Here is an 18,053-nt window from a genome sequence, read left to right as displayed (position 1 = left end):
CGAACCCTCGACCTAATGCATGGGACCAGGGAATGCTACCGACCATGCCACAAGAGCACTAAAAGCAGTTCTAGACTATGTGATATTTCACACAAAGCCTGTTCATATATATATATATATACAGTATATATATATATATATATATATATATATATATATATATATATATATATATATATATATATATATATATATATATATATATATATATATATATATATATATATATATATATATACATATACATACCATGAAATATGTGCTTTTTAATCCCATGAAGGTACAGTAATTATTCTGAAATTTGCATTTATTAATTCCATAGTTTCACAAAGTGAATATTATGAATAGAGAAACCTTGGTTAATGAAATGAATAGTTAAGGTCCAGCATCAAGGCCAGATGGTCCGAGGAGGGTAATGAGTTTGGTCTGTCTTTCACCAATAGTTCTTTCTTTAGTTACCTTCACCCTGTGTGTGAGATCATCAAGTGGAGTATGTACTGTATAATGATGATGGTAAATACTCAAGAGTTATGTTCCTGTATAGGTGCTCCTCTACTTACGAACGAGTTGCGTTCCTGAGGCTTGTTCTTAAGTCCAATTGTTTGCAAGTCTAACTTTGCTCTTGTAGATAACAAACATATTGTAGCAGAATAAAAAGATTATGGATATTTAGTACAGCTATACCCTTTAATACAGCCTTAAACCTGGCTCACTCTTCTCCTCTTAGGTAATGTTTGTCCTATCTGAAATTTTCTTTAAAATAGTCCAGTCTCATCCACATTAAACACCTGCTCTGGCAGGTAACCCCCTCAATGATGATGTTTGTATCTCTGAAAGTTTGTAAGTTGAAAGTTCTTAAGTAGAGGAGCACCTGTACAGTATTTTGATAAATTTCACATATGTTATATTTCAAGTGATTTAGGTGCTAGGAACTATTAATTTGAATAATACTGAAGGTGCAGTACTAAATATAAATCTTCAGCTTATGTTTCAGGTATTGTTGGGGATTATTAGCTCCCAGTTCCTTGGAAACATTAAGTGGTGTCCTCCTAAGAGAAGTTTATGCAGACATTCAGTTGTTTTGAGAACAGGAAGCAACTTGTGACAGAGATGTTCCTATTATCCTTCAGTTAATGTGAGTTGGTCTTATGAATTTTGTACGTAGTGGATGAAAGTTGTTGGACTGTCAGTTTTGTTTTGGCATTAAATCGATTTATAACCAAGACTTGTGAAGTAGGGGACTTATTTATGCAGTACAGTTTGTAGATTAATATGCAAAATTGTCTCTGAATATGGAAATTAATTGAAATATCTGAGAAGTTTAACCCAACCTAGAATATAGCATGGCATTGAACTATAACATGTGGGGGCCATTACAGTAGCTAACTATTGGTGTAACTGAGGTGAAGTATCATGCTTCCTTCTTTAAGTACCATTATCATTTGCTCTGTTATATATATTTTTAGTTACAATTCATAACAGTGTCTTCGCTCTGTCTTCTTGCACACTAACAATGGCTAAGTTTGTTCACCTTTGTGTACGTACAGTAATGTAGCTGCTAACTGTATCCCTCCTTGTAATTTTCAAAAGCCCAGATTATTTGCTGAACATTTCTGCACTTTGGTTTCATCTATAAATATGGGCAACACCAACCACTGCTCTCACTAACAAGTAAACTATAGAATGACAGACAAAAGTGTACTGTAGTGCCAAGTTGGAAGTAGACTAGTAGGGAGGACAACAGAGGAAGTTGATAGGGATTTTATATGAATAAGTGCGTTTAGATGTGAGAATGTCAGTACTGTCCACTTGGTGATGGATAGGCTGTAGTGTGATGTAGGTTAAGGACACCATCAGTGGAAGAGTTGGGTCACTCCTGGGTTAGGTACCACTTGAGGGGTGTTGTGTTGGTCCAAATACAGGATGTCCCAAATGTTCTTACTGCTTGTTTGTATATCAACACACTGAAGAATGTATTTTCAGAATGAGTTTATTAAAAAGTAATATGGAGGGAACTTGAGAAACATGTATGGTCATGGCAGTGAGTACGTAGTAACGTTTGGGACACTCGGTATGTTTGCCCCTATACTGTATGTTTAAGAAATACCCTGTATTTAGTGTATCTGATACAAGTATTTTTATACCAATATTTAGCCACATCACATTGCTGGCTGTCATTTTCATTTCATTGTTTGATTTGCACTGCTGTCATAGGTTTATGCCACAAACTATCTGTTCGATGAAGGTTCATTACTACACCATTCTGTTAATTAGGGCTACTGAGTCTGTAGACATCATCTTTGTCGTCTTAACCAAAATTATTGCTTTTTTGAGATGGATCATAATGTAATAAAACACTTGAGTATATAATTGGATATTGTAAAAAGCGGGTCCACGGGTGGTATTTGTACCGAGGCCCAGCCCGGGTTCACTGCCAATTAGATAAAAAAGTTCTTAATATTTCATCTTGGTTGTCAAGATAACATCACATATCATGCCACTACATTTTGTATTTTATTCCATTAAAAAAATCTCTATGACAGGGAAAGTTGGAAACAGGTGTACTCTACTGTATATCACACATACGGTACCTTAGTCTGTGGAGGATAATTTTCAGTAATATGACGTACAGTACAGTATTAGGTTTGTTAAGTAGGGGTGGAGGTGTAAATCGTAGTTTGATAAAGAAGAACATCCGGGCAAACACAAACATCTTGTGCTCTTTATTACAATCAGCTTATGTTTCGGAACACCACTAAAGGCGCCATCACGCAGGCACTTGTACCATGTATTTATAAGAATAAAAATAATAGAACATTTAAAAACACACACAAACAATATTATTAATATTGTATTTGATTGATTGACAGAGCAAGTTTAAAATACTAACAGCACAAAAGGTTCATGATCCTGAGAATACCATTTTAAGGTACGAGGGATAGCAGCATGTGAAATCAGGAGAGGCTTCATCTTGAAGTCGCTTGAAGCGTATCCCGTGGCTTTAAAGCCAGGAGTAGTTCTTTCCTTTTGGGCATTGTATGTCCTGTCGGGCATATGCTTCCAAAGAAGCTTGATCTTGTCAACTTTAAGCACTTGTTTGGGCAAGTACCCCCCCCCTCCCCTCCTACTCGACCATTTCCTTAAGCTCTGGGATAAAATTTTTTGCAGCTACGGTGTCAGCACTGGCTGCCTCACCAGTCACTTTGATATTATGAAAACTGTACCGTTGCTTAAAACATTGAAATCAACCTCGGCTGGCATTCTGGCATTAAACTCTTCGTGTTTAGAGCCTTCACTTTCCTTGGCCTGTAAATAGTCAAACAAGGACTTGGCCTTGCATTGCATAACCATCAAACTCACAGGAGCATTGTGTTGATTTTTGTCTTTTGTCCACATTGTGAGCATTTTCTCCATCACTCCACTACGAGTGTGACTTGTCTAAGTAGTTCTCAACGATGAAGCACTTCTGACACTGGTCTTAATTTTGTTGACATTAACACAAATAATACATACCTTAGTAATGGGTAATCCCAACACTACCCCTATATCAACAGCATGCTTGCCGTCTTCAATGCGACGTAATACATCCATCTTCTTTGTTGCTTCTTGCAACTCGCAGACTCGCGTGCTGGTCGTTTTGAAGCCATTTCAATGGGCAAATTAGAGCAACAACATAAACGAGGTGAACACGAGGTACACGGAACACACAACGCATCCACACTCGGCAGAGGCGTAAGCGAGACTGATACTCCACAGCGACGTTGTGCATCATCACTAGGCAGGCAACAGAAAATGTTGCGAGGAGTAAATAGTACTGTCTAACCAACAGCTTAATAATGATTTTACACAACGTTTTGTGGAGCTTTGGTGCAGAAATGGTATCATTGTAATAACATAACAACATAAACTGGGACAACAGTTGATGAGGTCTTAGTGTATATCCAAGTGCCAACCTTCTCATTGTGTAGGAGGACTCTGTGGTCCACGGTGTCAAAAGCTTTGGAAAAATCAAGGTAGACCATATCCATATTTTTGCCACTCTTGATATTCTCCAAGACATTAGTACAGTATAATGGTCAAGCAGCTGGGTGAGACAATTGATTAAAAATGCAATACTGTACTGAATATTTTTTAAATTAATTTTGTTATTTTACTTGGTTTGATATTTATTTTACAGTATGTATGAAAATCCTCATTTTCTAGTATAGATCATGACTTGATCTCAGAAATTGGCGCAAACCAGTCAGGCAGAAATGATACGTTTCGTCTGAGCGAGACAGGCTAGAAAACTTGAAAATTTGTGGAAAAAACGATGGAAATCGGTAAAGTTTATGAAAAAAGTGGTAGTGTGATGTCACCTTTAGTGTCTGTGCCAGTTGGCCAAGTGTTTCAGTGAACTGTTGCATATTAGACTTTGGGGGACGGTATATTGAGGCTACTATATACAGGGTATAATTTTTTATATAATTTTCACCACTTATCAGCTTACTAGCCTTTCGGGCAGTTGTTTTATCCAGTGTTAGTATGGGAAGAAACTGGGACCAGGAAACCTGTGATGTTTGGTAGTGAGGGTCACACTGGGTAAAACCCTTCTTACGTGTGCCTGAGCTGAGGCTCGAACCCTTGACTTATTGGTGAGAGTTACGCTGTACCACCAACACTCCTTTTTAGTTCTATGGCCAGGGTATCATGCATGCCATCTGATGTTAATAGTAATACATGCACACCCATTACCAGGTCCTCCCTTATATACAATGCTACTCCACCATGGCTTCTGTCTGCCCTATCTGTGTGAAACAGTAAAATTTTGCATTTTCACTTCTGCATCTAATTTATTCTTGTTTTAGTGAGCTTCTGTCAAAGCAAGAAACAAATAATAATTTTCTTTGGCCAATTCTGCAAAGTATGGCACTTTGCTTTCATGCATCATGGGGTACAAGCCCATTCCACTTGCTGCCGTTGGTGTGAGCCACTGAGTCGATAGGGGCCAGTGTAGGTTGGGGCCGTCACTGATGTGCGTTTTGGCTGCACAGGTGGTGCTGCAATATGTGGTGCTGTCAGTTGGACCTGTGTTTGTGCCATCCCATCTGGGCCAACTGTTTTGTATTTGTTCTATCTGGATCCGGTACATTTTTAGGTGTTGGTGGACCATTTTCCTGTCTAAAAAATCTCACGACCTTTCCCCATTGTTGGTTGGTGTTGACCAGATCTGAGCTCAGTCTCTTGATTTGATTGTGTTCTAACTTCCTTGTTCCTTGAATGTGTGTGTGTACAGTATGTGCACTTCGCCCTACTGCTTGTACCATTTTTCAAAGATGAAAAACAGAGCAGAGTATGGGAGTGAGTGCATTTCCTTCCTTTTTACTTGTCTAGACCATGCTTAAGTAGCTTAAGGCAGGGTTTTGGGAGGACAAATTTGCATCCTTTGTCGCAAATATGATGTTGACTATTATTCTTCTGGTAGTAGACGAGTCCATAGGTCTACCACTACCATCACAGCTTGGGCTGGTAGACCAGTCCATAGGTCTACCACTACCACCACACCCTCTGTGTAAAGAAGTACAGGTATTTCCTATGTGTGTGACATCACAAACAAATGGCTCTGCTTCATGTTTTCCATCACAATAAGGTATCCATCATTTCACCACTTTTCAGCTGGTGGTTTAGTGAGTCCTTTGTCCCGACCTTCATTGTCCAGTGTTAGAGTGTGTTGTCCTTGTTGTCTTTGAGCTGGAAGGTGTTAGGTATTGTGCTAGAATTCATCATCATCATCATATCACCTTAACAAACATGTTCCACCTTTCATAACCATCTATACACATCATATATACATCTTTGATCCTAGTCAGAGCACATGATATATAAGACTCCTTTCCGGCCGAGTACAACAGACACGTTGACAATCACCTGCATGGTACAGTAACTTAAGGAACATGCGGCCATAAATACCAATAACAACTGTAGTTATATACTTATACTGTTTTGAAGCTTAGTAAAATACAGGTGATAAGTATAATCTTACTCCCAGAATGAGGCAGCACCACCAAAATACTGTATCCGTGTATTGTGTATAATTTGGTGACGGAACCAAAAGCAGTTCCCATAGCTACTTAAGTTTTTGTATGAACCATCTCAGAAACCACTACATTTTAAACTTGTGAATTATATTAAGATAACAATGTCAGACGTACCGTAATTCAAACTCTGCAACTGACGTGTACATTGAGGCCATACATCATGTGGACCATTTTATAATAAAACTCAACTACATTTCATTCCTCTTATTTAATGTATAACTTATAATAAATTATATGAGAAATGTACAACCAGTACAAAATATATTAAATTTACACTAGTTCATGCAACAAGAACAATAAAAAATATAGATCATATAGCACCTCTTCGGAAATACTAACAACACTTGCGACGAGAGCAGCAATTTGAGCCTGGAATAGTACATCCGTTCGGCTCATTTTCCCTTCCACTAGAAGAGAAATGAACCTTAACACACAGTTACACCAGGAGGCAAATTGCTCATCTCATTACCTCTCATTCAAGTCAAAGACACTTTATATTCGTCATCTTTTATACAGACAAGGCGGGAAGAACTGTACACTTGCTGACTTGTGGTTCATCTTATAAAACTTTATACAGTATCCAGAAACCACACTATGTCTGACTCAGCAGTATTACAATGGAAAACTTACTTTTATTAATTATCTATCTACATCATTTGTGGTACATAACTAAGCTCTCATTAATATTTGGCAGTAGATTTGATTATACAGTATGTACGTATTGGTATTTTCCACAGATAGAGCCACGAATAACCAGTTTCAGTAGTGTATGGCACGTTGAGGTCAATCCATAACATTCACTTCCTCAAACTTTATACATATCAGTACTGTACTTATGACCTACCGTAGTTTATCTTAAATCTTAGAACACTTAATGTTATAAATGCTTGAACTGCATGTAAAGGCACTTAGGTTAGGTTGTGGATCAAAGATGCAATAGTTTGTTGATAAAACAAGAGTGGTGCAGAAAAATGGTTATTACCCAGCCATAATTACATATGTTTTCAACACACGAAGTTAAATTTATACTTTAATTATTTGACCAATCTCAGAATCAAGTTTCCATGGAATATATTGTGGCTAGTTAATAAACATTATACTGATATGGGTGAATTTTGAAACATAATATCAGAGATACTGTGAATACTGTAAAGGTCATCTCCTCAGAGCCCGAGGGTGAAAATACTCGCCTGTCTTTCATATACTTTACTGTATTGTAAACACCACAGGAGTTGTTATACAATTCCACTAATCTGGTCGTTTCAATCTTACTATTTATCTCGACCTGCCATCATCAGTTTTGCCTGGACTGATATTCTTAACCTTGAAGATCAAAAGAGAATAACTGATTTCTTATTAAGAAAGGTATTCCTTGCCATTTTTCATTAAATTATTTATATATCTGTGAAGATCTAACAAAACTGTATATATATATACATTTACTTGGCGTTACTTTGTATTGATTTTATTGTTTATTAGCTATGTTTAATAAGACACTTAGTCGTGTATATAATAAAGAATCAACATGTTTGGTTAGTAAAGTGAACCTGTGGTGAGATTCTTTATTATGTACATAACAGGGAAGTAGTTCCTGGTGAAGTAAAGGAAAACTGCTGTATCTTATCTTCATGGTAATGGAATTTGTAGAAATCACCAATTGCATAATTCTGTCTCCATTTTCTGACTCTATATACATCTAGTCAACATGAGCCCTGATCCACATGAAATGTATCTGAGTTTCAAAAAACACATAAAAGGACTAGAAAATGTTTAATGAGGTGACTATTGTCTCTTTGGTTCTAGTGAATCTGTCTTGTACTAGGCTTACGATACAGTTTGCATGGCTTGTACAACAGTGCACTTTGCACTGGAATTCTTGAAACCTTGCACATTTCTGGGCAGGGTCTCAAAACAAGTGCCCAGATGCCCAGATCAGCCCTCATGAGCCATATGAGCACTTTCTGGAAGGCTCAATTTCCCACACCCATGGCTGAGAAAATTGAACGTGTCACAACTGGCATTAAGGTTTCGGTATGTTAATATTTTAAACACCTTAACCCGATATGCCAGCGCCGAAATTACAGGGAAATCAACTAACCCTCGAGATATAAATAATCCCATTGGTATATTGTTTTACATCCTGGGAAAGAGTCCTCCCTAAAAGTTTGACAAAAACACTCAGAATCATACTCTAAACACTTGTATTGAGTAAGGTATGTTGTTTTTAAGAAAAAATTTCTTTGACAATACATATACAAAAATGATTGTCAGAAACACAAAGATTACAAATGTCCCTTATTCACGGGTAAACATTAATATATCTTGTTTACACCTCACTCCACTACTGTATGTACTCTGTAACACTGAACTGATAAGGTATCTTGAGGTTTGACAAATCAACCATGGGAAGAATGGTCCTCTTTTCTTTGTCATATTTTTTGTTTCAAAGTTCTCTTTTGAATGCCAGTTGAAATAAGATTCCACACAGTACTGTACTTTTGAGCATTCACTGGCAACATTTCAAGTCCAGTGAACTCTGAGGAATAAAGACAGTAAGAGTGCTAGAACAATACCCATGTGTTTGTTTGTACATTATCTGGTTACTTTACACTTGTGTTGATTTAGGGTGTACATATCACTGTTTGTTCTCAGTGTTACCTCAGTCATATAAAATACACTTGTTTTATTTCAATAACTTCTCCCAGCAGTGTTTTCAATCAGCTGGGAAACTGGACACCACTATTTTCTTGTGGTGGTGGTGGGTAGGTGCAGGCCATAACTAAATTCCTGGCTTCTGGGCACATGTAGGCATTTATATTTTTTCTAGTGTTCACAGTTGAACAATGGAATAACCAAATGTATGAATATAACACACCCTTGGTAAAAGATTATGGTTAATTGGGATCCTACATCACCAATCTCATAAACTGGTACTGTATTGTATTATAGAAAAACTGACTAGTGGTCCAATGTTATTTTTAGTATTAGAGTACTGTTCTGTACAGTCTTTTACTGCTTCTGTGCTAGTCTGTTTAATAACATTTTATAATGTCATATTAGATAATGTTCAACAAGCAGCACATATCACAATGCACTTGCGTGGGGACTTCCGGTGAAGGAAAGCAGGAGACAGCGATAGTCCGTACGTCACGTTACTCCTAGTCGTGGCCCTGAACTACCTTCTGCGGAATAAAGCAAGAGATCATTACTAGACACAGAAATAACCTGCAAGAGAAGAACAAACTTTCAAGAATTGCAACATTTTCTGGTTAATGTGAAGTGCAGAACTGAAACAATGTACTTAATATTGTATGTACTATAACTTCTGATGTCATACATTTGTGGTAAAGGAAAATACAGTTTGTAATCTTAGAAGAAACTTAGTGAAGCATAGCAAGTCCCAAAATTAGGAATTTTAGTAAAAATTATGGACAGTAAATGAAAGCTTGCAAATATAGATATGCAGTATTGTAATGTAACTCTACATTTCATATTGAGAACAGGTGTGTATGCAAGTTTAAAGGTGTGTTTACGTGTGTACATTTTGTCGCCAACATGTGATCAACAAGAGGAAACACGGATCCAGTGCACAGTGCCGCACCCTATCAGAGTCGGAACCCTGTGCCTCATTTCGTCTTGTTGATCACCTGTTGGTGACAAAAATGTGCGCACGTGTGGACACACCTTAAGTTTCACTTTTATACCCTCTCTAATGTCACAATATGTTTTATCAACATTAAACATCAAGAACTTCATGCATGTAATGGTCATGTGTGTTTATGGTATTCTTTAAGGATACTGTACATTACTGTATATTTATTCACATTTATAATTATTCAAATATTTTAATTTTGTACAACAAATTTCTCTTGGTTTTACTTTTTTCATGTCTATATGCTAATCTTACCATTTTATGTACTGTACTGTACAGTATATTGTATTTATATGTATTTGTCATGTTAACCTTTACTATAATTATACTGTAATAAACAATCTATTTGATATAATCTTCTGAAAATGTGTGTAGTACCTCTGTGTTGTAATATGATTTACTGCTACAGTACAGTACAGTGAGTTCTGCTATAATGCGTGTTTTGACAACGCGAATTTGCTCTAACGCGATTTATGAATAGAGGAACGATATTTGTATAACGCGAACGCTTGTTTGCTGTAACGCGATTTTTGCTTACTATTTCTCCAATTTTGTGGTATTAACTGTGAATATGGTAAAGAAGAATATCTCCAAGAAGCATTCTGGTGATTGCATTCCCGGTGATGATTGTAAAAGAAAGGCTATAACCCTTGAAGAGAAGCTCGATGTTATCTACCTCAAAATCACCCTTCTCCCCCATCAAGTTATATTCATATTTTTTCAAGGTAAATTGTTACATTTACTGTATGATTTCATTATTAGATATGAATGTAACATTTATTTAGACTGTGCTATCCTTTGTGTTAGGCTAACTACTAAATTTTTTTTCGATTTCGAGTAGTAATCTGCACCTAACCCTATTTTCTCCATAAGTCCTGTTATTTCTATTACGCGAATTTCTATAATACGATGTTTTACAATAACACAACTATCGTGTTATAGCAGAACTGACTGTACATATATACAACCAAGTGTCACTTTAACTGAAGATATAGTACATTTCCTTTGACACCTCAAAATGTTTTAATATTTTAGGTGAAACTTTAGCTACATAATATTGGTGTACTTTCAACTGGTGGCATTTTTCATTTAATGTGCTAAATTAACATTTTTAACTACAGTACTGATGTTAAACATTTCAAGATTTTTTCAAGTAAAGTTGATATTCAAAGGACAAAATTTATAGCAGTTTTACCCACCTGAATGTGTTGAGATTCTTGGAGGAGGATCTTGGAGGTTTTGTTTGAGGTGTAGAGTTGCTGTGTGGGAGGTAGGTAGGAACTGGGACTTTCTACCAGTTTTATGTGCCTCACCTCCACTGTCTGCAGTACTTTTAGAAGTCCCACTAGCCACCTGGAAGGTGACAAGATGTGAGCCTACTGCAACCTGTGCAGATGCCTCAGGCTGTTGAGCAACCTCAGGCTCCCTAAGGGGTCCGGGAGGGTCTGACGAGTGCACTGGGATAATGCCCGTACTGCACCAGGTGGCTCGACGCAACCCTTTCTTGCTAACGTGAGGCCTTCCTTCCTCTGCCCCGTGAGACCCGTCAGAGGCATGGCCGTGGCGGGGTCGTGGCTGACGAAGTCGAGGTATGCGCTCCTGCAGGGATTCGAGGGAGTCACGTGGTGTGGTGGGTGGCTGGACCTCACACGACAAATTATCCAGAGAGGACGAGTCGCTCACCTCACTATTACCACACCGCTGTTCCTCTTGAAGAGCCGCCAGGGCTGCCAGAAATGGTTCCAGCTGTTCCTGACTCATTGGGGCTGCTGGGAGGGGTCCACGACCCCCCACACCAGCCTGGAATGTGACGGGTCGTGGGCAGGTGGTGGTGCCGGCGCTAGTGCTTGAGGACCCACAGGTGGCACGACCACTACTACCGCTACTGGCAGACGCACCGTGGTGATGCTGAACTTCAACACTCTGAAAGAAAATTAAATGTTAGTTCACATGATACACAACATAATATTATGTTCAATCTATAAACAAATGACAAGGATACAATTCTAGTTGAATAAAAATCTTCCTCATCAGTAAGAAAGGGATGTTAAGGCAACTCATAAGACTGATGATCCTCGATACTATAACAAAGGCAAGACAACAACCAGGAGTCTTCTGAAGTTAAGTCCAGGAATATACAGTATAGTAAAATATCATTAATTCTCGCTTACAGTAAAGGAATACAGTACAGTACACTCCACAGTGAGGGAGTGAGCTAAGAAGACTGAAGAAGGAGAGAAAGTTAAGATGACCGAGGAGAGAGACTTATGATGATTTTGTAGGAAGATTGAAAGAAAATAAAAGAACTAGAAGGCGGATGAAGGAGACATATTTTCACAGATTTATACTAGATACCTATATCAATTAGTAATAGTATAGGAGGAAACCAGAGTACAATACATACCAGGAGAATACTTGTCACACGGGACAACATCCTTCTCACATTTTATGCAACCTGGTAAGGAACCTGAGTCAATATGGTGAAAGAAAAGAGTGGTACAGTACAGATGTAGAGTTCTGAGGGAGAAGGGGAGAAAGAAATGCAAATCATGAGGAAGAGAAGGTTAAGTAGGGGCCGAAACTTCCCATAAATCATCATTCACCAATTGCTGAAAAAGTCTATCAGACCATAAGAATATCTCAAAGTTGTGTTCTGAGACAATTTTAATTCTTTTTAACATTATTTGTGGTAAGAATTTAAGCCATTTAATAAACTATGACAAAATACGCCATGGAAGGAAGGAGGATAAAGAAGAATGATGAATAGTAGAGAAAGTGAAAGACTATGAAAAATTTCAAAAGACCGAGTGAGAACTAAGTTAAAAAATTAGGAAGGCTGAAAAAGACTGATGAATAAATCAACAAAACATAGCTTAAGTATGAGAGGTATACAGTTAGAAAGATTGCCAAGATAAGAAACTAAAAGGGAGTATAGCAGTAATGACAGTCAAGGGAATAAGAATAAAGGGAAACAGAGAGAGAGAGGACACCCGTCAAGCGGCATGAGTCTCGAGCATAATGAGGGCCACGGTATTCTTAGATCAAGGGCCAGCGGCAACCCTGTCCGTCCCTCCTCCTCTCCGCAACACCATATTTCTCCCCCCCTTCGTACAGAAAGGAACCTCTCTGGGAGTACTGGCATAAAAGTATCTCCTATCTCTCACTGGTGAGCTGGGCTGACGGATCGGCTCTCGGGGAGGCATGTGTGATGTTAAGACGGGGAGGCTGAGCTGGGGATCTAACTCGCTGGTTCACCACAATGAATGGTTCTCGTTCTCCAAGGGCGCACACAAATAAGGATACAAACACACACACACACACACACGCTGTTCAACACAAGTCTTGAGATAATTTGACACAGGGCGCAAGGTAAAGAATGATTAATAATGTATGAAAGCGTGGGAAATAGGAGACGCCTTGAAAGTGTAACTGGCTCTCAACTGTGAAGGTACGCAAACATCTGCTGCCGATGTTCTTGAATTATAACTAAAAATTACTCCTTTTGTCTTAAATACCACAAAATAAGCAAAATAACAAAAAAAATACCGTAAAATAAGCAAAACGTCCACAAAAATACCGTATAATAAGCAAAATATCCAAAATATACCATAATATGAAAAATATCCACAAAAATGCCATAATATAAGGAAAATATCCATGAACAAAACTCCAATACTGAAAACAAATTTACTGACCGAGCAAAAAATGATGCCTAACGTTTTAAGGAAAATAAAACCTGCCTTATAAAACCAACTCATTAAACCAAAACAATCCGTAAGAAGAAGACTAAACTTTACAGGAGTGTTCTTGTTGTCATTTATAAATAAGATGTTTTATTAAGGACAGCGCGCTATATATACAGAGTGAGAGAGATGCCTGGAACGCCAAGATGCGCGGTAAATAACAAAAATAGATCCGATACAGCACCAGCAGGTCCTCACATATAGGTCTCTCACCTCCTTGCTCTCATATCACACTATTATAAACCATATTTCTTTGGGAAACGGCTTCATAAATATATACAGCTTATCTTTAGAATTAATCTTAAACTATTGCTGTACTTGATGGCTACTTCTAAAGCATTTAAGTTTTAAGGAGAAATGTCGGTGTTTCTGAATTAGACGTGGCATCAGGGGGTCTGGTATGATGCCTTTTGTCGACGCTTTTGTAGTTCTACTAAAACCACATAAAAACAGCAGCATAAATAAGACAATGTTTCCCCTCAACTTTCTTCTTCGAGGTTTAACTATAAGTGTGAGCCTCGTCCTAGTGTGTATCATAAGGTGGTAATGAGTCACAGTTATCATGAGGATATAATTACCTTGATGGATGGGGTCTAAGTGATATGACTAACCTACAGTACGCGGGCCAACACACACTATGACACGTAACTTAACTTCTGAATACTGATGTGTGTGTGGGGGTGGGGTAGGGATGTGTACGGGGGTGGGGTAGGGATGTGTACGGGGGTGGGGTAGGGATGTGTACGGGGGTGGGGTAGGGATGTGTGTAAAATAATGAGAAATTCAGATAAATATAATTAATTTAACAACAGGTATGGTTATAACCTTCATGAGAATCTGAACCATGGGGAAAGAAGACGGCGTCTGTCTGTTCCTCCATCCAAACATTTCAAGACCAAAATCTCTCCTCTACTCCCTCACCAAGAAGAACTAAGTACCGTTACTAGTGTGCCCCCCTCCCCCCTCTAACTGACAAATATGTTTTTACGCCAGCAGTATCACAGTCGACACTAACACTTGGCTAGACAGCGCCCTCTTACTTAACCACGGTCCATTCCCTACACTACCCCGGACCCAGAGCGTATCAATGACTACTCGCTATCCCAGTACATCACCAGCGCCTCGCCCAAACACTTCAAATCTACACCACAGTCGTCTTAGTTCATCCACAAGTTTTCCGGAAATCTGTGTGATCTTGAAAATAAATAAAGAAAAGAAATATAAAACAAAAGTGGGTGAAAACACGGCCTTCCACTGTGTAACTCGTCTCCCGGGTTGTCAGACAATATCTGCTTTCTTGTGTTGATTCAGAGTCCTTTCTTACGCCTCTTTCACCCCCTCTCTACCCCCCCAACTTCCCCTTAAACCCCTTCCTCCCACAACGTCCCTTTAACCCCCTTCCTCCTCCACCCTCCCCCCACAACGTCCCTTTAACCCTCCCTCACCCACCTGTCCCCACACACCCAAGATGCTCCAATATAGAGATTATGTGTCACCTCAACTATGTGAACAAACACTTTGGCCAGTTGTTGTGAAAATATGTTTTAACCACAGTAAGGACAGACTACAATGATGATGCCATATTTAATGTAGCCAAGGACATAACTACGGTATATAACCCATCAATATTATCTACAACACTCCCTGAATGAACGAAGTACATTATACTCGTGTTACTGACCAGACGACAGTATATAATAGAGCGTGGAGGGAAGGAAGCGAGAAAGAGAGGGAGGAGAAGGGAAGGGAGGGAGGGAGAGGGGAAGGGAAGGGGGGGGAAAGGAGGGAGGAAGGGAAGGGAGGGAGGTAGGGAGAGGAGGGAGGGAGGAAGGAACGGAGGGAGAGAGGGAAGGAAGGGAGATGGAATGAGATGTTGCTATAGAAAGTTTGTTTATTAAGCCAGAATAACACAGATACAGAGTTGATAATAATAACAATATTAACATGGCTGAGCCAGTTGAAAACCTGAGCTCTTTAGTGACAGGAAGGGAGGGAGGGCAGGGAAGGAGGGAGGGAGGAAGGGAAGGAGGAGGGGGAAAGGAGGGAGGGAAGGAAGGAAGGAGGAGGGAGGAGGGAGGAGGAGGGAGGGAGGGAGGAGGGAGGGAGGGGAAGGAGGAGGGAGGGGAGGAAGGAGGAAGGAAGGAAGGAAGGAAGGAGGGAGGGAGGGAGGGTGGGGAGGGTGGGGAGGAGGGAGGGAGGGAAGGAAGGAAGGAGGGATGGCAGGGAGGAGGGAGGGAGGAAGGAAGGAGGGAGGGAGGGGGAAGAAGGAAGGAGGGAGGGAGAGGGGGAGGGAGGAAGGGAGGTAGGCAAGAAGGAAGGAAGGGAGAGTGGCAGGAAGGAAGGAAGGGAGTGAAGGGAGGGAGGGAGACAGACCCGTGTGTCAACAAGTAGTCATCATACACTTACCACAATCTGGTGTTCTGCTTCCTCGCTGCTGGAGCCCGGAGGCTGTACGTGGGCGTGAGGAGGCTGCGTGTGGGCGTGAGGAGGCTGCGTGTGGGAGTGGGCGCACCGTGGGTTGTGTGTGGGTACCGGGGGGTACATGAGACATGCGTCGTGAAGAAGCGAGGACTCGTGGTGACACACGCCCGCACACCCCAGCACACAGCTGTTACCCGCACCACCTGAACCATACCCGCACATCGGTCCAGCGCCATACCCACTTGGGACTGGACCACCGTACCCGCTCACAGAACCACCATACCCGCTTACGGTACCGAGGTACCCACTGTGGGGGCTGGCGTACCCGCCCCGTGACACTGAGTACCCGCCACCAGGGCTGGTGGGAGTGTTATAGCCGCCTGCGGGACTGACGTACCCAACAGTGGGACTGGTGTACCCGCTCACCATACCCGTATACCCAGGGTCTGGGCTGCCATACCCGATATTGGGACTAGTGTAGCCTGGCGGGGGACTAATATAGCCCGGAGGGAGGGGGCTGTAGCCCAGGCCAGAGTAGCCCTGGATGGTGCCGCCCAGGCCAGCGTGCACAGTGCACCCCGGGTGGCCGCACGCGTGGGCGGGGCTGGAGAGCGCCACGTACTGGGCGTGGGAGGGCGTGCTGTAGAGATGGGCGACAGGGGTGAGCGAGGAGGGCCCTGAGGTGCAGGTGGTGGGCGGGCTCTCGTAGCAGCCCTCTGTACACACAGGGAAGGAAAACACATTAACACGTGCCACCCTGCCTTTGATCCCACGCCCGCCCGCCCGGTTAACAAGTAACAACAACATCCTACATGACCCGTTATAAACTAAGTAATGAAATAGTAATATTTTTGAGCTAAGAAAAGTTTTATATTGTGTATACAGTATTCAGATGTGACCAGTAAGTATTCTCAGAGACAAGGAGGGTGACTGACCTATAATATTGTAGTTACAGAGAGGACAAGTGCGGTGTTGGAGGAGCCAGGGGTCAACACAGGCGCGGTGGAATTCGTGTTTGCAGGGCAGCACCCGCAGCTCCTGGTGGGGACGGTACTCCTCCAGGCACACCACACACACCTGCGGGAACACAACTACACTGAACACTGTTGACTCTCTCGGTAAACGAAGCTATAACGACAAAAATAATGTCCTCAGAATAAAAACAAACAAACAATTTCCTACGAGGCAGATCAACCAACACATAAACCAAATTCGACATGAGTGGCATAACAATTGATGAATGGGGAAGTAATGAAAAAGAAGAAGGTAGAATTAATAGGGAGACTAAAATTCTATTAATTAAGGAAAACAAAACAACATTAGGCTATAGCTGTCAGGTAGAAAGATAGAGAAATAATACTGGCGGAGTAAGCAGGAGAAACACACAAGATAAAGAAAGTAAGAACAGAGACACAAGGAAGGGAAGAGTAAACGAAGCATGCAGCCAGCTATTACCATCATCTTACCTCTGGGCCCTCTGACAACACCGAAATCTCGTGACTCCCCTCTTCGTCTTCTTCCTCTTCCTCCTCCTCCTCCTCTTCTTCTCCTCCTCCTTTACCAGCTACACCTTCACCTCCTCCTCCCCCTCCACCACCACTTCCTCCTCCTCCTCCTCCTCCTCCTCCTTCACCCGTAGTAAGCTTAATTTTCTTCTTCTTCTTCTTAAGCTTCACTCGTATCTTCTGTTTCTCATCTCTCTTCTTCTCCTTGTATCGCCGACATTCCATCCGCGAGAGCGCCCGCTTGGCTTGCTGGGCCAGTGTATTCTGTAGACAGATACATTGACCGTGTTAGAACTTATATCGATATATCATAATGGCAGTGAATATAATTATGTTATTATATATATTAGTGTAATTTATACTGTTTATGAGTCCCATGACTTAATTTTGTGTGTATCAAATGCTCTCAGTTGATGTTTGATTTTGGCTCCACTTGTTTTCCTGCATTATTATTATTATTATTATTATTATTGACCTGAATTTTACCTATTCCATGCTATATATATATACAGATGTTTGTTGAGTTAAACTAATCACCCAAATTCTCACTAGTTTAGTCTACACGTACACTGTATAGACTAACAAACACGTGTTTTATCGACACTACATAAAGACAACGTCATTTACCTCGACTTCAATAATATATTACATCAAA

The 18,053-nt window shown here is 40.5% G+C and overlaps 1 protein-coding gene across 1 annotated transcript in view; it reads right to left on the bottom strand.

The window, feature by feature from the left end:
- Positions 1-6,270: 6,270 nt before the first annotated feature.
- LOC121877766 (E3 ubiquitin-protein ligase ZNRF3-like) overlaps positions 6,271-18,053 on the bottom strand; it is a gene marked incomplete in the record, with an annotated part of 96,289 nt that continues 84,506 nt past the window's right edge. The window contains 6 exon segments of the mRNA XM_042383624.1: positions 6,271-9,259; positions 10,929-11,652; positions 15,879-16,609; positions 16,829-16,970; positions 17,360-17,469; positions 17,518-17,662. Of these exon segments, the coding sequence (XP_042239558.1) occupies positions 9,225-9,259; positions 10,929-11,652; positions 15,879-16,609; positions 16,829-16,970; positions 17,360-17,469; positions 17,518-17,662 (1,887 nt within the window).

The sequence above is a fragment of the Homarus americanus genome, unplaced genomic scaffold, assembly GCF_018991925.1.
Source record: "Homarus americanus isolate GMGI-L3 unplaced genomic scaffold, GMGI_Hamer_2.0 scaffold24523, whole genome shotgun sequence".
Classification (NCBI taxonomy): domain Eukaryota; kingdom Metazoa; phylum Arthropoda; class Malacostraca; order Decapoda; family Nephropidae; genus Homarus; species Homarus americanus.
The sequence above is the reverse complement of the archived record's forward strand: the minus strand, read 5'-3'. Positions and strand labels throughout refer to the sequence as shown.